Source organism: Thunnus albacares, chromosome 8 (genome assembly GCF_914725855.1).
Source record: "Thunnus albacares chromosome 8, fThuAlb1.1, whole genome shotgun sequence".
Taxonomy (NCBI): Eukaryota; Metazoa; Chordata; class Actinopteri; order Scombriformes; family Scombridae; genus Thunnus; species Thunnus albacares.
The window spans coordinates 11,072,026-11,093,097 of NC_058113.1; the positions used below are offsets into that span (position 1 = coordinate 11,072,026).

A 21,072-nucleotide genomic window follows, 5' to 3' on the forward strand; every position below is an offset into this window, starting at 1 on the left:
CAGAAAGGTGATAATTCTCCTTATGATTATTATTGAGGTCGTAGTGGGTGGTGGTGGTGTACTGGAGTGCACTATATTGAAAAGTGTTCCTAATATTTTGCCCTCCTCACATATGTTAACGGAGTAAACAAAACAGTAGGAACACCATTCAATATAATGCACCACTGTACACCACCACCACCCACTACGATCCCAATAATAAACATGAAGTAGAATTATCACCTTTCTGACGATGTCAACAAAAACTGAAAATATATAACCTTCATTGATGTAGAATTTATGGCAGAGCTGTTGTATTGGATTGCATTAGATTGCACAGGTGTGCCTAATGAAGTGGCTGGTGGGTGTACATTGGGTTATTTAATCTATACATCATGTAATAAATTGATAATATTTTTGTACATGAAGTAACCAGTAACACCAGTTGTGAGATAAATGTTGTTGAGTAGAAGTATAAAGTAGCAGAAAATAGAAATACTCAAATAAAGTGAAAGTATCTCAAAAAATACTACTTGAGTAAATATACTTGGTTACTTTCCACGTCTGGGCTCCAACACATTTCACAGATAATGCAGTATCAGAGAAACATTGGTGTGTGTGTGTGTGTGTGTGTGTGTGTGTGTGTATGGGACTCTGTATTAAAACTGAGGCAACCTCCGACCTGGGGCTGCCAGTGTGAAATGAGTTTTGATAAAGCACCATGAACAATACCAAACAGATAACCCAGGATTAAAGATAAAACTTTATAGATTAGCAGTCATTGTTTAAATGACCAATAAGAATTTTCCATTTGTTCTTTTTATAATATAAAACTCGATTATGTTCTTTATCTTGAGGAGAAGTTATTCCCATAATTACAGTGGATGATTATGAATGTGAAGAAAATTTTGTGCGTACAGTGTAATAACTGTAATGTGACCATAGTGCCCCCTAGTGTTGGAAATCTGCTTCATATGTCTGTTACCAATATTGTCTATTCACAATGGCTAAACCAGCCTAGTCATAGATGTACAAATCTTGATCTGTGTGTAAAATAATTTATATATTAATAAAAGAGCCCTGGCATTTACTGTTATGAGGGACGTTTTAAATGAAGTAGCAAAAGGAAGCCAATATTTTTACAGGCATTCAGTTTAATTTAATTTGAAGAGAGCTCAAAGTTATGATAGTTTAAAAAGAAAAAAAAACAACAACACAGAAGCAACGTGGACGTATAAATGTCCAAGCTAACAAGCTGGGAACATTCCCAAATGCGCAGTGTACAAAATATCACAATGTAATATGTACAACACAAAAAGAACACAAATACACAGACGAGCACTCTCAGCTAGATGAAAATCAGTATTTACACAAAAGAAATTAATAAAAACAACCAATAAATAACATCAAAATGCATTTGTTGATGAATGACATAAAGCTGGATTTGCTGATATAGAGCCAACCATTGATTTATACTCTATATTCTACAGGCAGAGCAAAGTTATTCTTCATAGTGGTTTAACATACACAGTCACTATAGAGGTTCACCAGCTCTTTTTGTATATAAATCATAACTTTTCATTTATATTTTTAAATTCCAAATTTTTTCCCCTGATAAATTTACATTCAAGCCAGTTCAGGACACAGATTAAGCCTGAAAACTTAGACATTAAAAGATATTTGATTGAATATGGGAAGAAAATGGTGCTTAAAATAGGTTTAGTTAACTTGATAAAAGTGTAAGCTACTTCTGAATTCTCTGTAAACACAAAAGGAACCCAAAACTCCATCGCTTCTTTGTTCGGCACACGACATTTTCACCAGCGTGTAAGACAAACAACAACATCAGAGAGGATATAAAAAGACAGGTAAACATCTGCAAACATCTTAGACAAGTTCTCTGTCAGAGGGGGGAGACATTGAGATAATCATCAGATCCATAATTTCTCTGGATAATATTCATTACATTTCATCACATTACATACAATTAGGGATATACAAAACCTGTAATGCATACAGAAATAGAAAATGTTCACATATTGTTAATCCTCAGTGAGCCACAGTGGATGATTATTCCATCTTAAACCAGTGATGGAACAATTACATCACAAGTCTCAAAGGATTAGAAGTTTTTTTTTTCTATTCCTACATACACCTTACCGCTGGATATTGATTTATTGTCCTTCTGTAGAATATACGTAACTGCGCTAGTGAATGAAAGCAAAACGGTGAGTGACAGCTGAGTCCATGACCTGAAATTAATAAGAATAAATAACTCCATCTTCACACAAGTGTGGATAACTGCAGAAGCATCCGTATGTATTGTAAACTTAAGTCTCTGTCACATAACATCAATAATAGCTTGAATAAGATGAGGACAAAAATGACTTGATACTGTACATTATCATCAGCTTTATACCTGTAAAGGTGGACAACAAAAAATAAGAAGCTCAAATATAAATAGAGATGTTTGTGTGCGTGTTATGTTGTGTATTCCTGTCTCAGTAAAGCAGTGGTCGCTAACAATAATGGTACATCATCTTTTTCAAGCAGCTCAGGCAGATTTAATGCAGCTTTCTCAGCAAGCCAAATGGGCTCAGTGAACTCTTTGTTTCTTTCACAGGCTCAGTTGTTAGTCGCTGAAAGTCACTTTTTGAACAAGATCTACCGTACCTGGCACCACAATAAAGAGAAGGAATACTAAGATCTATCCCGTACCAGACACTACTGTATTTTGGGTTAGTTGTGATAACGGTCGCCTTGGGCGTGACCTTTGACACCTCTTACTGACAGAACGATCCTCTCTCAACACAGGCCTGTCTCATAATGTATCTACAACAACTCAGATCATGGCTTAAATAAACACATCACACTGTAACTCATCCATCCATCTATATCTTCCTCAAATTAAGTCTTTCATGTTTTAGCACTATAAACCTAGAACCCAAAGCAAGGCCCTACCTCACCTTTACCTCTCTCCTTAATCTTCTTCTAATCTCTTTTAGCTCTTCCTTTCCTCTTTCTCCTCCCGGAGTTTTCCTGGGGCTTCTCCTCTTTGCTCCCCATCACCACTGCTCCATTAGCGGCCTTGCTGAAGCCGTTGAGGGTCCCATTAGAGAGGGCTTTGCCTGCTTTGGAGGAGGAGGAGGCGGCGTCACGTCTGGGCTGCTGGCGGCGGTAGGTCTGGTAGTAGAAGTTGCCGAAGAGTACGATGAAGGTGATGGCGTAGCAGATGAGGGAGTAGTGCATCCAGTGGGGGAAGTCACAGTTGACGTAAAGGGACAAGGCCGTGTGGCCGATGGTGACGTGGAACTGGATCTGAGACAAAAATTACACACAAAAAAGACATTAGATTGAATTACATTTTTTACATTTTTGCACTGTAATAGTTTCACACCTCTTCGATTATTTCAGTCACAGATTGTGTGTAAAATGAGGTAAGATTAACTGTCCAAAATGTGTCAGAGGAATACATTTCTGTTTAAAGGACTCAAACAGTGAAGAGATATTTTACCATCTGGATGATGGTCAAGTACTTCTTCCACCACAGGTACTTTTGGATCTTAGGACCACAGGAGGCTAGGCCATAATAAAGGTACATCAAGACATGGATTGCTGCGTTCATGTGTGCACCAAAGAATGCTGCAAATAAAAAAAAATGAAAACCACTGATATTAGTTTTGTCATGGTAAATGTGGTAGAGTACAGCTTTGTTACATGCACAACTCTGGTTTTCTTGAAATCCCTTTTTGTACTTTTTAATACTTTTAAATACAAATCATGTAAACTTTACGTGACTGGTCTTGATTTCCAACTGCATTAGCACACAATGATAACATGACTGACAAAAAATAATATCAGCAAATTGTCCTCTATGATGGATTACTTATCTAAAACAAGTTCTATGTCTCTGAAAGTTGTTGTTCTTATAGTTTGAAAATAAATGGAATAATTGAAATAAAATATCGAATATATATTGAAACAAAAACTGATACCATTACAAACCTTATTCTACTGCAATGTATGTAACTTGTGAATAAATGTGATTTGAGATTAACTTCATGCAGATTACTTACAGATTATTATGTAATATTATATGTTGATTATTTACCAATTATTATAAAGTAATTATAATATTATGTTGTCCTTGATAATTACGAATGGTGCATGAAATTAATGCCAGGTCTCATGCACCCTGTTGTTGTCTCCATTATTTGCTCCATTATTAATTTTGGTGCACCAGCAAGGCACAATGACTGATGGGTAATTTTGTTTGTCAACTTCCAGCGAACTGATGAACCATTGTTCAATTCTTCCCTACACAGTTCACAGTGCTCAGTTCCAGTTGAACTGAGCAGGGCACTACTTGGCAATCTTAAAGCACCTTTGATTGATTTATAGGCATAAAGCATGATACTGAAATCTACTGTAGCATGAGCTACTCACACTGCCCTCCTGCCACCCATTTGATGCCAATCCACCAGAGCGTGAACATGGTGCAGTGGTGGTAGACGTGCAGGAAGGTAACCTGGTTGAATTTTTTCCTCAGGATGAAAAACACAGTGTCCAGATACTCGATGCCCTTGGAGACGAAATACCACCACAGAGCTCCTGCAACCTGTCTCAGAACAGGACATGTGGAATGGGTTGAAGAGAGAAGACATGCACAGGTGAAGTGAGGGAGCAGAAACACATAGAGAAACAGAGACAATCTGAAAAACAGACTTTTCATATATCAGTAAGGATGTTTCAATTAAACTAAATGTCCTTCCTTTAGGAAAAATGTTCTCTTCCATTCTTTTCTATTCTACTGTATAATATCTTAACCTCAGGTTCACCTGAGACCAGCTGCCTCCTGGTTTCTGGGTCAGAAGTGTAACTACGTCATGGAGCAATTAGGAAGGAAGGTGAAACTGAACACCCTCCATGATCCTTCTTCCAGCTCACACTTTTTCTGATAACAGAACCAGGGTCCAAATGGATGGAAGCTGATCATATTTCTAAAACCACTGAGCGTGCCGCTTCCGTGGCAGGCTGACAAGGACTTTCTTAATCATTTGGGTGCAGTAGAGAGAGATCTATCTGTGTTAGTAAGTAAGAGGGGGTGTCTGGTTTCTTTTGAAAAGTGTTTCTTGGACACATGAGCCGTAAGAAACTGTTAAACTAAATTACATAATAAGGCATGTAAAGTTCAGTCCATTGTGGTAAATGTTCCATTTTTAATTAAACATAAGTGAGTGTGTGTGTCTCTCTAACATCTACATACAACCTCCTGCAAGCCACCTCAGCTGCAAACACTCACCCTGACTTCATTGGGGTCGTCTGAATAGTCCACCGGTTGGCAAATGTAACTGTAGCTTGCCGCCCGCGCTGCCATAAACAGCTAAAACACAAAAGAATATCTCTACTTAGTCTCTTTTGAATGATACAAACAGACAAAAGGCAGTGACACACAGTGAGAGTGACAGAGAAAGGGAGAGAGATGGAGTACAGGCAGAAAGCTGGATACACAGTAATAAGGTTGGTCTAAACCCAGGGGGCAAAACTACTCGTGTAATGTACTCAACTAGATGGATAGTTATGGTTGTAGAAGAGCGATTTATCCCGGGATAAGACTTCCACAGATTCAATTCTCCCTGTGCAATTATTTAACACATACAGCCAAACAGAGGAACGCCTATGGTAACTAGTCTCTATCTACCTCTTTGAAGATGAAGAAGTTGAGGAAGACCATGCTGAAGTTATAGACAATGAGGGTTTTGCGAAGCTGGAAGGGCTCTCTGTTCTTCATGTATTTGGGCCCCAGCCAGAGGAACAGCAGGTAGGAGGTGCTGATGGCCAGCGTGGGCAGGGGGTTGTCCATCAGAGGCCATTTCTCCACCCGCTTGTCTGTGGGACAGATATTCTCAAGGTGTTACATAACTATTCTTAACGTTCACCTGCACAGACACAGTGTGAGTTCAATGTCAGTTTACGGGAATAAGTGCTGAGTAGGCATACAGATGCCAGATTTTGTCCCGAGGTGACCGTCTGGAGGTCAATTTGATGCAGACAACCTTGTTTAACGGCACATGTGATACTTTCAGAATGAGTGTAGTTCAGTCTAAGTGTAAAATGAGTTTCTCCAAAGAGGAGACGAATAATAATACAAATTCCTACTAAACTGATGAAAATTGATTAGGCAGGAGAATCAGGATGAAAGCTATAACCTTTAGTTGTTTTCCCTACTGATTCCAGATATGATAATGATGTGCAACTGAAGGTGGAAGACAGGACAAAGAAGAAATTGAAGTCTTCAAACTACTAAGACACCCTTGGAGACAATATATTGCAGTATATATTTCATTTTAATATATGTCCATGCAGACACATTCCTCAACAATGGTGCAACCTTGACTCATCCCTTTACAAAAAATCGTAGGGTGCCACCATCGTTTAAGTGACTCATTCTATACTGACTCATAGCAAGAGAGGCATACCTTTAGATATATATACAGTATGCAAATGCACACACAATAAAACATGCAAAACAAGTGGCCATTCTTCACTTTTTTCCAACAGAGCTCTCTTATACGTGACAAAAACACAATTATTATAATTACCTGCAATAGTTAGAGTCCATTTGTAGAATTCTATGGTGTCATTTATTAAATGTGTGACAATCTCCATGGCTGTGGTCGATGACCTGAAATGAAAGAAACAAGGGTGAGGATGGAAATCTCAACTTTTAACCAGCATTTCATAGTTAAAGCTGAGTCAAGAGTGGTGCCATCTTCCAAGAGATCCGTTATCATCTCTGTGATTCAAGGTTATTTTCTAAGGTGGGACATAATATGTTTTTAAATCTTTTTTAAGGGGTTAATATTTAAATTATATGAGGCCACAAAAGAAATCCCAGCCATATGAGTCTGAGGCCCCATGAGGCCATGACAGATGAGCTATAGGCTTCATTGCGCACAAAGGCTGGGAGCCCCGGCCGGCAGAGCGCATGTGTCAGCAGATTTTTGGCTTGAGCACGACCACCAGCCAACCTGGTGTCCCTTATTATTGGTGGGATTGCCTCGTGGCCCACTTCTACATTGAAATGGGTCATCGCCTATAGAGTGCCAGACTGGCGCATATGCTGATAAGTAGCGGGGTGCACTCTCACTCAGTAACACAGTGTGATTTAATGATCCTAAAAAGATGACGCCCCCCTCTCGCTCCCTCTCCAGCCTGGAGAGGATCAAGCGCTGCTGCAGCATCTGCCATAGACTACTCCTCCACGCGCTATCCGCATACACTGCTGAGAATAAACCAACAAACAACGCTGCTTGAAAAGACATTTACATTCATATCTTACATTTAAGTGGCCTATACTACTATATTTACAATATGAGATTTTTATTATTTGAATGGCGAATTTGCATTCTGCGGCATGCAGTCCGGCCTTCACCTAGGCTGTATGAACAGTCCTATTATCAATATGACTTTTTCCCAAAACCTCTGAGCTGTTTCAGCCTGTAAAAAAAACAACAGGATTACAATCCATAAAGGATAAATATGATCATAATCAAGGCTGCGCAAAGGCAGCACACACTAGGCTCAATAAAAGCGACATTTCGCCCCCTGCTCCGTACGGATGAAGATGCTTATTACCTTACCGTGTCGGTGGTTTAAAAAAAAAATCCGTCTATTATGACATTCAATGCAAGGTCATGCAGCGCGCGTTACTCCGCCTCGTGATCGACTGAGTTTGTTTTCTATAAATGGATGAATTGCTCCGCATCCAGAGTGAAATAAACGGGCCGTTGAATTAACGGCGATGGCATGTATTTCTCGTCAGGGGACCATACTAGCCTCCACTGCGCGTCTGCTTCAATGAATTCCTCCTCTGATCCCGCACAACACCCGCGTGAAGGCAGCCAGAATACGCCGCAAGTTTCCGGTCAAACCTTCAAAATAAAAAAAGCAATACATGTTTTTCGTGAGCAAAAATATGAAAATATAATTAAGCCATATATGGAACCATAAAAATGTCAACAAAGGGCTCATTTTATGAACGTAATTCACTGCTACAATTTGGCAGCAACTGGTCATAATTTTGGTCACAGGTTCATGCTTTTATTTGATAGTGAAATCCCTCGATTTCCTGTATACGTCTGGCTGTCTCTGTCTAACTTGATGCAGCTCCGGTCCATTGGTGCCACTTGCCGCGGATGATGGAGATGCTACGCGCATGCGCACAAATGAAGGCGGATGCAGCAGCTGCAGGGCTACATCAGCTTCGTCAAGTGAACTAGAGACAGACAGAATAAAACCGGAAACGCAGTGTGTTTGCCTTCAAACTGAAACTGTAAAACGTGTCACCTACAGTGTGAGTCTATGCCCTCACTCATATTTTTGATTATCTGTGTACAGACAGTAAAAAATGATTATTGGAGGCAAAGACAAGATCAGACGAATCAACAGGCTACTGTTGTCACATATATAGCCAATAAGAAAACGTGGTAGGCTAATACATCATGATGCAGTAAAGTGTCATTAAAATGGCTAACGGATTATTGAAGAAAAAGACCTGCTGTTAAATGACTTAGCCACGACTCTCTGTGAATTTAGGTATGTATTATTTATTATTTATTTAGGTAGGTAAGTTATTTTGATACCCAACAGTAAGTGTATTTCTGTCACTTTTTATATCATTTAATGCCACATACTGTATAATGTTGCTAAAAGGCTATATATTGTATCCTCAGCAGATGTGATGTCTGTAACTCAAACGTTGCAACCATGAAGGTCACCAAAGAGACTTTTCTTTGGAAACTCCAGAGCAGCCTCCTGTGTGTCACTCTGTCTGACTTGACTGTTGGTGGCTTCGCAGTTGCACCGGCTTCTCTCTTCTCTTTTCTCTTTACGAGCTCTTCATTGTAATCTACACATTACATGTTTTCTGCCTCTTGTTCCTGCGCCACAGGGATCAGCGGAGCATTTTTGCGCAGTCTTTCTGCAGCACTGATATTCAGCGAAAAGCGGAGATAATGCGCTCTCTGGACGCACTTCATTGATGGTCGTGAGCTTCCAGGCCTTATTCTCTCTGATTACAGGAGCTATTCCCTCAAATCAAAATGGTCCGGTGAGACAGAGTTTCGGGGGCAGAGGCTGTTGCAGAGATAAGGTCGAGATTGTCGTTTGAAAAATGAAGATTTGGAGCACGGAACATGTTTTCAGGTTGGTCAAAACAATAAACCCTATTGTTCAAAATATGTAATAAAGCAGAACTGACCTGACATTGTAGGCCCGGGCTGATGGGAACTTAACTTACAATTAATTTTAAACTGGCTCATTAAACTCTGAAATTCATGACTGGTTCTTGTCAGTAAATTCCACCTGCACTATATTAAAGGCCTATGGACTGATGGTGAGTCTCTACTATAGGAGCATTTAACACCATGTTTCATTTTTAGGTGTTCTAATAGATAGGGAAGGACATATGTGAAGCTTTTTACACAAACTTTAGCATCAGTGTGCACTTAACATAATAAACCTTTACTCTAACTCTATATGTGTTTTTCTACATGTTGTCTTGGTTTGTGTGAAGTTACCCATGGGAGACGGTGATCAAGGCTGCAATGAGAAAGTACCCCAACCCCATGAACCCCAACGTGGTGGGGGTGGACGTGCTGGACCGCAGCCTGGACGCAGATGGACGCCTACACAGCCACAGACTCCTCAGCACAGAGTGGGGCCTCCCGGGGATTGTACGTGCGGTCAGTCATTACATACTACATACTGTACAGTAACTGTGTATAACTTTTATCATGTGGCGTTCAGTGGTCTGTTCATCTAGGCTCCAAGTCAATACCTAGCCCTCAGGTCTGTAAAAGTTGTGTCATGCACATAGACATATCATGTATCAGTCAAGTGATATTTAGGCTGATTACTCTGGTCTCACTGTGTATTATTGTCTGTGTAGATACTGGGAACCAGCCAGACGCAGACTTACGTGAAGGAACATTCCATAGTCGACCCCGAGGAGAAGAAGATGGAGCTGTGTTCAACAAATGTAAGTCTATACTGAGTCCCATTCAGCGTTCATTTAATATTACTTAATAGTTCATTTTGCAACGGTCAGCCACCGCGGCATGGAAATCTTTAGCCGTCTATCTTTGCTTCATGATAATAAATAATAAATAAATGATACATTTCCCATGAATAAGGAAATCCAAATTAATTTACATTCAACTTCCAGATTACTCTCACCAACCTGATTTCAGTGGATGAGCGGCTCCTTTACAGACCACACCCAGACAACCCTGAGGTGTAAGTACATTGTTTTTCTCTTTGCATTTCATTTCTGAAAGTTTTTTGGGTACAGTGTGAGTGTACTTGCTGTTTATTCAAAATGTAACAGTGTAAAGAAAGACAGGAACCAGAATGAGCCAGACACTGTGTTCTTGCAGGTACACAATGTTATACATTACTCATTATATGTGTGTGTGCGTCTCTCTCACCTCTCCTCACTGCTCCTCAGTACCGTCCTGACCCAGGAGGCCATCATTACAGTCAAGGGAGTGAGTCTAAGTAGTTATCTGGAGGGGATGATGGCAAGAAGAATGTCCGCTAATGCCAGAAAGGTAATACAAGATCAAAACATCACATATATCTTTATGTGCTTATTCTATATTTTGCATGCGATATGAAATCTGGTTCTCGATTAAGATATTGCTGATGGATTACTTTGCATGCTTTCTGGGGATGTCTGTTAGTTTTCTCCCCTCTTTCAGGGCCTGTTTATTGGACATACACTCAAAAGTTGCTGTTCTCAGTGATGTTCACCCACTGTACATCTATCTCTGTTTATGGCTGCAGCTATACCATGGTCTCTTTAATCTTCTGTCTTTCCGTGTGAATCTGTAGGGTTGGGATGCTATTGAGTGGATTATTCAGAACTCTGAAAGAGAGAACGTACCTCTCTGTGACATTTACTAACTCTGGTAACTCTTAGCTTTTCTTTGCATTTTTTTCCTTCTGTTTTACCTGATTATTATAAGCATGCTACATCTTTTTTTCTCTCAAATCGATTTAAAAAAAAGTTTGTGTACACGCGTCACATAATGCTCAGTGCTCATTTGTTTGCACACACAGGACTGCAGATCTATAGTGAAGACTACTTTCCCTGGCTACACCTCATAAACCACCGGGGATCCTCAGCATCTCCAGATCCTCTGCAGTTGGTACTTACACCGTCTGGGAGGTTGTGTGGATTTCCAACCCACACCGCCTCTCTTACCTCTGGAGTACATGCACTGGGAGTTGAGACAGATGATGCCAAAGCTGAATGGTTATTAAGAAGAATGAGAGTCAAAGCACTGATGGAATTGTGGGTCCAAATCTGGTAGGCGTGGCTCAATGCTAACTCAGCACTCATTTATGCATTAACAGTTGCTTTAAATAAGGGAAGAGAGGAGAACAGGACAGTTTTCTTCTGTGTGTGTGTGTGTGGCATGTTCTACAGTACTGCTGAAGGCTGCTACCAGGTTTACCATCCATAAGGAGTTGCATTGACATCATGAGCCTACCAGACTTTACCAGTTTGAATATTATATAACTACTCCACTTTTACTTTGCTCTAATGTCATATCTTCTGTTTAGAAAAAATACGTGATGCAGATGCCAAACAAGGATGCAATAGATAGACACACACACAATTGTTTGAAAACAAGGTACGGTACAATATTGACAATATGCAACAAACTTTCTAACTTTTATTTTCCGTTATGTCAAACACTGGCGACTCCTGTTGTAGGAGTTAAAATCAGAAAGTCGTAACTGGTGCTTATAACATGTTTCAAGATTCACAAACTGTAGATATTTTTTGCATGATAATAGTAAAAAAAACAAAAAGAAAGCAGGAGATATTAAAGAAAATAAGTAGTGTGGTAGCTAGTCATTAAACTGCTATTGCAGCTTTAGGTAGGAATCCAAATGAGTATTGTTTCTCTTAAAAAAAGAAAAGATGGGAATGTATCATGAACATTGCCTTCTTTTTCTGCTGTCAAAGCAGCAATACACTGGCACCTTTTTGATGTATCATATCGGACTGTATAGCCTCAAACCAGCAGATTTGTGATTGAGTTAATGAGGAAGAACACCGAACAGTACAGGAAAAAAAAAAGTTGTCTCTAAATGTGAGTTAAGTGTACATATATATGGCCTTAAAATGCAGCTTGTGTATTATTGCTTTGACAGCAGTATCATGCCTTTGCCATTTATACACATCATGCTTCCAAATGTTGAACTACTCCTTTAAAAGCTACCTATACACCCTGAGGAGCAGGGCAGGACTGGATGTGCAATGCTGCACATGGTAAAACTCTTACATGCTAAAATATATTTCTTTGGGAAATTGAATAATATTTGTATAAAATATTATTTATTTTAAAAACATTGTGTAACAAGTAAGTTGATTATTACATTGTTTATATTGTCTGTGTGTCATGCAGAAACAAGTTTCATTTGCTTTTGAAAATTTGTTTTAACCTCAACTGTTTGTCCTACTGCAACAATTAAAACAATTGTTTGAGAAACTTACATTTTGAAACTTGATGACGTGAACACATTGTTTGTTGTTGGATCACACAGAGCTCATTGTGCAACAACCCTTGTGCTATTATACAGCAGGCCTGACTAATTAACACTAATGCTCCTGGTTAAAAGACACTGGAGAGGTTGTTCTCTGAGTCAGTGCTTTAAGTGTTTCCTCTGCCAGTGTGCGAGTGAGGCTGAGGCACTCTAAGAATTTCATTTGGTTTGTTTTCATTAGACTCTCAGTCTAACGTTCCATCTTCGAAGCACTGATTCAGTTCTCTGCTCCGCTAAACACTCAGGTATGAGCAGTGATGGAAACTCTTAAGCAGAGAAAAGATCATCTCTCAGAGGTAGTTTGTTGTAAGTATGTTCTGATGAGTAGCAGCAGCACCCATAAAAAGACTGAAAATACCAAACTGTCTTGCAGTTCATCATTTGTCCAACAGAGAGTGCACTTTTGCTGTTAACAGCAGGAAAAACTACAGAGCAGCTCCATCCAGGGGGCTCCAGTTCACCTCTGGCAACAAGCCCATGTGCATTTCAGCTCTCTCTTCAAAATGATGAACTGTTCTACAAAATGCTTAAGTGTATGCTGATTATATATAATTGATGCCACAAGTTAGCTTATTTGCTTATTTTCTTTTATTTATTCAACAGAACATAAACAGAACGCATTGCATAGCATGTACACCATTCCTCACTGTCTGAGCAGTGATAAGAGGAAAGTCTGGGTCAAATTGCACTGTTGTACCAATATTTCCATTCTTGCAAACCCAATAGTGCAATTTGAGCTAATTGCCAGAATCTGAATAAATAAATAAGTAAACACAATCAGCAACGTGTTTTTAAAAAAAAAAAAAAAAAAAAAACATGCATGAGGTTAAAGAAAAGTAAGATGTTTCAAAACAGTCAACTTTGGAATCAAAGCCTCACATCTTGATTACCACTCTTCTGTAAAACAAGACATTTGATGATGATGTTGATGATAACGATGATGATAATAACAGCATCAGGATCTGAAAACATTGCAAACAAGGATTAAGCTGTACCGGTTTCAAGTTTCACGATAAGGCACACACACCATTTTTTATAGTTCCTTTGATTACAATCTTTGGTAATACTGCACTCAGATGCTGTTGCTATAGCAGCCACAGCAGAAAATGAACACACACAATATTAAAAAAAAAAGTCGTATTAAATCTTTATAAAAGTGAAAAAGAACAACGCAAAATAGAAAAGATACTATGGTGTGTCAACACTCCCTTGCTAACATTCATTAACTCTTAGGTACTGCAGCATCTCCATCCCAGTGCCAAAAAAACATTGCAAACTTCATCTGAGCATATAAAACACATAGCAACCCCCCCCCTCATGTGAGCAGGCCTTGTACTACTATATCAAACAAATCACTATTCCAAACATTAACTCAAAATTTGAATCATTTTCCTACTTTCCTGTTGAAAAGAACAATGACTTTTAGAGCCAAAAATAAAATAAAACCAAATTATTCAAATTAAGGGGAAAAAAATGCACATAGCTACAGTTAAGAGGTGTGTTTACTTTGGAGGTGTGAACTCAAAACCTCATTAAACTAAGATCTCACTGAGCTGAGTGTTTCCACTGCTCTCCCCTCTTCCGTCCACAGGCCGACTGTTCCTACATTTCTTTCCCTCTCTGTCACATTCGCTCTCTTTCAACAGTGAACTCTCACAGAAGCCTCTGCACTCTTTCAAAAAAAGTAACTCGATTGCATAATTGTCCCACTGCCTGAGCGCCCTCCAGTCATACCTCATCTATATATACATCCAGGAATTGATTGTGCTATCAAAACAAAAACAATATTGTACATTTCTATGTACAGTATTTACAGTCAGATCATCTGGATTTGGGGAGGGGATCAGAACTTGAAAAGGTTAATAAAGTCTTGAGGGGAGAGGGCCATAGTGCAGCTTTCTGGGTTGTTGGCTGTGCAGGGATGGTTTGTGTCCTGAGAGGAGAAACAAGATAAACAATAATCAGTAAATGTACACTTTGATCAAAATGAAAAAGTGAAAGAGAGAGAAGAAAAATCCTGAGCATGCATGTGTATACCTTCCAGAAAAGGATGTGACAGTGTGTGCAGAAGTGCAGGGTGTCGCTGTATTGCTCTCTGTGAGGATAGCAGCGGCTCAGCTTAAAGTACATCTTCTTCCACTCCAGGTGACCTTTATCTGACACCATCAGACGCTTTCGAATCTAAAAAAGGAGTGCAAACAGATTTTTCAGACGTGACCTAAGGAGAGAAAAACACTTTGAAATGTTTGATTTAAAGTCTGCTTTCTGGACTTTTTTTTTTTTTTTTTTTTTTTTGCCCTGAGTCACATTTAATAAAATACTTGACAGATGGAGGTTTTGCCAGCATTAATGGATAGGGGTTCTCTCCCCAGACACAAATCTAACCCATTCTAAACTGTGGGAAAGCTTCACTGTAACCTACTTTTTCAAGTGTGTGCTTTTGAGCATGGTGTGAGGTTACTACACTCTGCTGGCACATCCTGTTTATCAGAGATGCTTGACCTCTTTGTTAAGTTTATTATTTTAAAACAGTCTCACGTACTGTATTCTCCCTGTAGGTCATCAGAAATACAGGAAGCATTGACACTTGTAGTGTGCAAGATGTGTGTGTGTGTGTGTGCACGTACGAGTGCATCGTTCTCATTGTACATATATTTAGAGATCATCCAATAATCTCCACATGCCTGTCTGTCTGTGAAGTGGTACTGGCAGAGTCTCTTCCAGAGCAGCCGGTCCTCAGTAAGGGCCCCCAATTCAGGACAGACCTGGCCCAGGCTGACCAGGTCCCTGCCATCAGACAGCCGCTCCATGATGTTCAGCTGCAGGCTGGCAGGAAGGTCAGTCAGAGTCATGCCTGTAGACAGAGGCTGGAGGAAACAGGAGAAAGAAAAAAAAGTTATAATGGGGAGAGTATAATGGGGAAAATGCACCCAAGAGCCTTCCCAGTAGTCTGCATCGTAACACCCTTCTAAATGCAGCTCCTAGTTTTATATTTCGGACAGATGCTTACCCTGTTGATCTGGATGTTGTCCAGCCGCTGCTGCCACTGCAGGATGTTCTCCATGCGGTGCACCCACATGTTGATGTTCCCCACAAGCACAGACTTGCCCATGTCCTGAACAAGACCGCACAGCGAGACGTAGAGCGTCTGCAGCAGCTCCTTGATTGGACGGACATTCTGCTGGTCGTCAAGGACTGTGGGAGGAAATCAGAAGTTCAGTTTAATACTACAATCATGACCCTAAGTGAGTTTTTAAAGCAAGAGTGTTGCACAGAGATTAGCAACTACCAGGCGAACAGCCAAGCAGTAAAATATTTATTGTGCATCATCGACAAGCACATTATTAAATCAAGTGTTTTGCAGTGGCTGTACTCTCCTCCTGGGACGTCCATAATATTTGTCCAACAGGTTTCATAACGCTACCTAAACAATCTGAATCTCTGTTTAACACTTGGGACATTTTAGTTTACACTGTTGCTTGGGGAGGGGTCTGGTTACTGTCAGTGTTTTTCACTGTGCCATTAAAGCAGCATATTCATGCCTTTGCCATCTTTACACAACACCAAGGCTCATTTTGTCACCTATTGGTGCAACTAACAGAGCAGCAAGGTTTCATGGGAGCAGAAAAATATAACCCTTATACCAATAAAGAGAGAAACTGAGAGGCAAACTAGTCAGATGGCTTTAAAAAAAAAAAAAAAGATGCGAGAGAAGAGCGACAGGGCTCACCTTTCTGTACCACTCTCTCCAGAATATTCATGTAGTTTTTCTGCGCCACTCCACTGAGCGAGGGGAGCTGGGACTTGGCGATAAGCTCCAGGAGCTAGAGCAGAGAAAAGAAAGAGACAGAAAAGAAAGAAACACAACATTAATTTCACCCTGTCAGCTGCTAAGACTCTCTGTTCCACTGCCTCATTACTTAATGTTTGTTATGCTGCATTCTTACAAAAAAGCACTCACACTCCTAACAATAAATGCCATCTAGAACAAATTTGGAGCCTTTCCACCTGGTCATTACTCTAAATCGAAGCTGGATCCAAAGACCATATAACAACGTTCTTGGCTATGATCATACTTGGTCTTGAGTCTCTTTAGGGGAAGAAGCTGCTGGAAAGGTGTTGGACAACAGCCCAGGCTGTCAACAGCATCAGCCTCCACAAACAAGCTTTTTATCATTTCACTCCTGATCCCCTTGTGAAATGAATTAGCTGAATCATTTGACAGAGTGTGTGTGTGATTGTGTGTGTGTCTATGCAATCATGCTTTTGTGTGTATGTCTGCGTGGTTGTTGTCTTTGGCTAGTGGACAAACGACGCGTCCCAGGGTGGCATGTCTGGCATCTAACAGATGCTGTGACATCATGGAGAAACAAGTCCCCCCCCCCCCCCTCCCCCTTACTCAATATGTGACCTTTGTCATCATATCAACATCACAACATCAACTTAATGGTTAACTGGAGAAAAATGCTTAAGTTGACAACTGTAGGTAAGCATTCAGCTAAATCCTAAATAACAATGTTAATGAGTTTGGGGTTCTTAATAACACCCAACTTTTAACTAAATTACTTCTCTCCTTCATCCTCTGCCTCCCTGTCCGCTTTACCAATTTTAAGCTTCTTCGCTCGCTCCTGGCTCCTTTTTTTCATTCTTTCCAGCTCCATTCCTAAAACCTAATCCCGTGCCCTTCTTCTTTTAGAAGCTCATCAAGTGTTCCTCTCTTTGTAGAGCAGCCGGGCAGAACAATGTGTGTTTCTGTATCTACTTTTAGCCCCCGCTGTTCACTAAACTGCACTTCATAGCTTGGCGTGCGACTCGCGCTTTTCCACAAACACAGCGACTGTATCAGGAGTGCTGCATCTTCTTGTTATCATATAATGGCAATGATGAAACGAGTTAAAGTTAAGAGTTTTCTGTTTCTCCTTGAAATAACCTCTATTTATCCCCTCGGTGAAAAAAAAAAAAAGAGGACCACTTGTTGTCTTTCTGTGGAAGAACCTGATCTGTGTAACCGAGACGGAGTTAAGTGAACCCGCAAATGCCATCAGACACAACCAGTGAAGAGCAGTGACCTAGGACAACGTGTCCAGACTAGATGCTTGTGTTACACAGCCATATTGTTCTTTGGGCTTACCACACTACACTGCACTCGTTAGCTGGAACCTGTGTTAAAAGTGTGTGGATAGTTATGTATAAAAGATTAAAAACTCAGATCACTGATGAAATAGCAAAAATATGTATTCTGATGTCTAAGGAATATTAAAATTTAGCACTATAAGATGTTCATTACATATTTCAAGCCTGATACACCTCGCTCGTGTCTATCCGTTTATGACTGTAGATAAAAACAAAACAGCCATAAAACATGAGCCCCTGCAGTGTGACTGTGCTGCCAGAATGAAAGGTTGGTTCATCTCATCCTGATAAAGCCCCTACAGCACTGATTCCAATGGTAGTTCACATGAGACAAATACAAAAAGAATTAAAACAAAAAAACAACATATGGTGAGTGAAGGGAGAGAGAAAACGAGAGAAAGAGTAGGAGACAATACAAAAGAGGGAGGCCTACGTCTAGCAGAGGCAAGTGTGTGTCTGTGGAGGGGGGGGTCTGAATCACCTGACAACCACTGGGTCTGGTTTCATAAACCCCTGTCGGGTGGTCGCGTCGCACCTCACCGCACAGCCGTCACCCCTCCCGCCCGCCCGCCCCCCACCTCCTCACTCCCAGCAGCAGAGGAGAACATGACCACATGTAGCCCTCAGCTCACATGGGAGCACATGTGGGAGAGCCGGTGTTCGGTTCAGTGCGGTGACGCTTTGATGTGGAGGGGGAAAGCTCCAAATTGGATTTTACACCAAGCCATTTGGCATCCCTAGTGCATATGCAATGGCACTACGAATTGCATCAATTTTACACTTTTTTTTTTGAATACCAATTGAATGACAATAAGTGAATTGTGCCCTGGGTAGAAAATAGGGACTGATTTTGGATACAGCTTTGGTGTAATTCAATTTAGCAATTTGAGGATGCCAAATGGCATTAGCAGTATTACCACAACTACATATACTATGACACACTCCTTCCCTTACCACATACACCCACTCATATACACTCCCAGGGTCAGTGTCATCACCATTAAGAGCCTCTTGTCTGCACAGCATTGATAAGAGCCTGGCAGAAGCCTACACACCCTCTTAACCTTAACCCCTTCACTCCCACTAACAAAAAAACACATCAACAACCACAGGGGAAGACAAAAAGAGACAGAGGAAACTGGAAAAGAAAGAGATGAGGACTCACTCTGACAACGTAATTAAATCTCCTCGTGTCCTTGATGGCGCTGCAGAAATCTAAGCGGTTGAAGGCCTCTCCCAGTGTACAATATCCGTGGCGCTGGGAGAATTTAATTATCAGGGTATTAGATTGCAATCCTCTGCAGGAGTGTAGAGTTTTCTCTGCATGTTTACATTAACAACAATGATGATATGAAACGTCGGTGTGAAAATGAGGCTTGGTTATTTGTTACCTCCTTGGTGCTTCCTTTATGAACATAAATCCACTTTTCCCGGTGGAAATCTGTGAGAAAGCAGAATGTTTATATTAGGGGCCTGCCCTCATTAAGCGGCTTATAAGCTATGTGACAAATGCACACATCACAAATAGGATACAATTTCAGAGTCAGTGCAGTTATTGAAATTGAGTTTATGAAATGACGGAAAATTAATCATAAACAATATTATTAGGAAGCAGCTCCCCTCCTGAATGTTACATAACATCCTCATGAGCCTCTACTGTTAATATTTTTGGTCCGGAAACTAACTTTAGGATATTATTATACGATTTATAACCCCGTACATAAAATAACAAAATGTTATCCTTTGCGTATTTATACAGTAAGTCAGACTGAGTGGCGCTTTCATTGAGACTCACAGGGGACCTTGCTGTTGTTGTTCATTAGGTCTTTTTTCCTCTTCTTGGCAGCCATGTCGTAGCTGAGAGAGAGCAGCAGGTTCTCCTTGTTGAAACACTCCTCCTCCTCGGCTTTGCAGAAGCTGGAAAAACACAAGGACACATATTTCATTAAAGGCATCACTTCAACATACTGTGCTTAGAATACAGTACAAACTCTCCATGCAGCACTTTTTATGCCTTTTTCCTGTACCGAGGACACACATACACATCAAAACAAAAAGGTATCAACTACATTCTTAACTGTCTTTGTTATGCTTTAACTGTAACCGCAGGTCGTGTTAAAGGCGACTTCTTCGTGTTAGAAATGAGTGTGGTCATTTTTTTTTGAAAGTGGACAGATAGACTCAACAGGCGTTAGTTAATCCACTCACTTGTTGTGAGGTTATTAATAGCTCAATCAGAGATTAGCCTGGAAAAGGAACACAGCCCCAGAAAACAAAGACGCTAGAGTTAATGAGAAGGAAACAAGGCCTACAGCTTGTACAGTCACCCTGTCTTTGAACATAACTCTGCTAGGACTTTCTTCAAAATATTTCCCCTCCTCCTCCCTCCCTCCCTCCGTCTTTCTCTAACTAAAAGAAAGAGATGGCGCATTCAAGTGTTGCGCAACTTTTTAAAGTGTTTTTTGACCAACCTCTCCACGGAGACATTGTTGTTTTTGTCGTCTGCTGTTGTCTTTTTCCATCCCTCTTCGGTTTTTACCCAACTCTGACCCGGTGACCTCCAGTCCTGTCCGAGGAAAGGCATCCTCACTTGATGACGTTGACTTAAATAAATATTTTTAAAAATCCTTGATGCGTTAATATGTCTCCTTTCTTCGAAGCGCTTTGTCCTGCTTGTGTTTCTGGTCTACTGTTGTCATTGCGCAGCTCTTCTTATATCCTCCAACTCAGAACCCGGAAACACATGAGATCCGCCCACTTTGGAAACTTCCCTGCAACACGTGGCTTTGTTTATCAACTTGAGCGTTGCAAAACCTCCTCGAGAGGTGAGCAGAGGCAACAAAAGTCCTCATGTCACGGAAAGAGAGACGTTGAGGACACCGAGGACATTTATTTGTAACGATATTCGCCTGATAAACCACACAGGAAAGCATTTTTACATGTTAGAGTGGGCTTGGGATACAATTATGTTAAAGTCTCAGCTGTGACCAGTGCTGGTTCATAAAGGTGTACAGGTACATTTACTCTGCCATGAAGTGCAATTTACATTTTACATTTTTATGCTAAACTTTTACTGGGAAATATTGTACCTTTTACTTCACTGCATTTATTTAACTTTGATTTAACATTCAAAACACATGAACTTCTTATAAAATATGATGCATTATTATAGATTAAAGGCCCTGCGTTGGACCTACACAGGTTGGAGTTGTGCAAAGCTACATATGCTGGGATTTACATGAGGTCACCATGTAGTAATAAGAATGATTCAGTTGTAATTTGTTGGAAAAAAAACTAGCAGGAAAGCCTTTAAAGTCCCAAAAAATTGTTATTGTTTTT

At 40.3% G+C, this 21,072-nt stretch overlaps 3 protein-coding genes across 5 annotated transcripts; 1 reads left to right on the forward strand and 2 right to left on the reverse strand.

Annotated features, from left to right (window-relative positions):
- Positions 1-1,127: 1,127 nt before the first annotated feature.
- On the reverse strand, positions 1,128-7,849 carry elovl4a (ELOVL fatty acid elongase 4a). The gene is made up of 7 exons (XM_044358103.1): positions 7,623-7,849; positions 6,582-6,664; positions 5,681-5,868; positions 5,282-5,362; positions 4,426-4,597; positions 3,494-3,621; positions 1,128-3,297 (listed from the first exon to the last, which is right to left on the reverse strand). Exons 2-7 carry the CDS (start codon positions 6,646-6,648, stop codon positions 2,971-2,973), a joined length of 963 nt encoding a protein of 320 aa, XP_044214038.1. The 5' UTR covers positions 6,649-6,664; positions 7,623-7,849; the 3' UTR covers positions 1,128-2,970.
- Positions 7,850-8,793: 944 nt separating this feature from the next.
- Positions 8,794-13,392, forward strand: prelid3a (PRELI domain containing 3A). 3 transcript variants are annotated; one of them, XM_044358105.1, is made up of 7 exons: positions 8,794-9,186; positions 9,557-9,716; positions 9,932-10,021; positions 10,208-10,278; positions 10,490-10,592; positions 10,876-10,952; positions 11,104-13,392. In XM_044358105.1, exons 1-6 carry the CDS (start codon positions 9,155-9,157, stop codon positions 10,945-10,947), a joined length of 528 nt encoding a protein of 175 aa, XP_044214040.1. In that variant the 5' UTR covers positions 8,794-9,154; the 3' UTR covers positions 10,948-10,952; positions 11,104-13,392. The 3 variants fall into 3 exon arrangements, with proteins under 3 accessions (XP_044214040.1, XP_044214041.1, XP_044214039.1); XM_044358104.1 differs by having other exon boundaries at positions 8,795-9,186; positions 9,557-9,725; XM_044358106.1 differs by lacking the exon at positions 10,876-10,952 and having other exon boundaries at positions 9,557-9,725.
- fbxo32 (F-box protein 32) lies at positions 13,171-20,438 on the reverse strand. The gene is made up of 9 exons (XM_044358102.1): positions 20,205-20,438; positions 19,529-19,650; positions 19,125-19,174; positions 18,899-18,991; positions 16,331-16,424; positions 15,611-15,795; positions 15,285-15,467; positions 14,638-14,781; positions 13,171-14,533 (listed from the first exon to the last, which is right to left on the reverse strand). The coding sequence occupies exons 1-9, from the start codon at positions 20,315-20,317 to the stop codon at positions 14,444-14,446; spliced, it is 1,074 nt and encodes a 357-aa protein (XP_044214037.1). The 5' UTR covers positions 20,318-20,438; the 3' UTR covers positions 13,171-14,443.
- Positions 20,439-21,072: the final 634 nt, after the last annotated feature.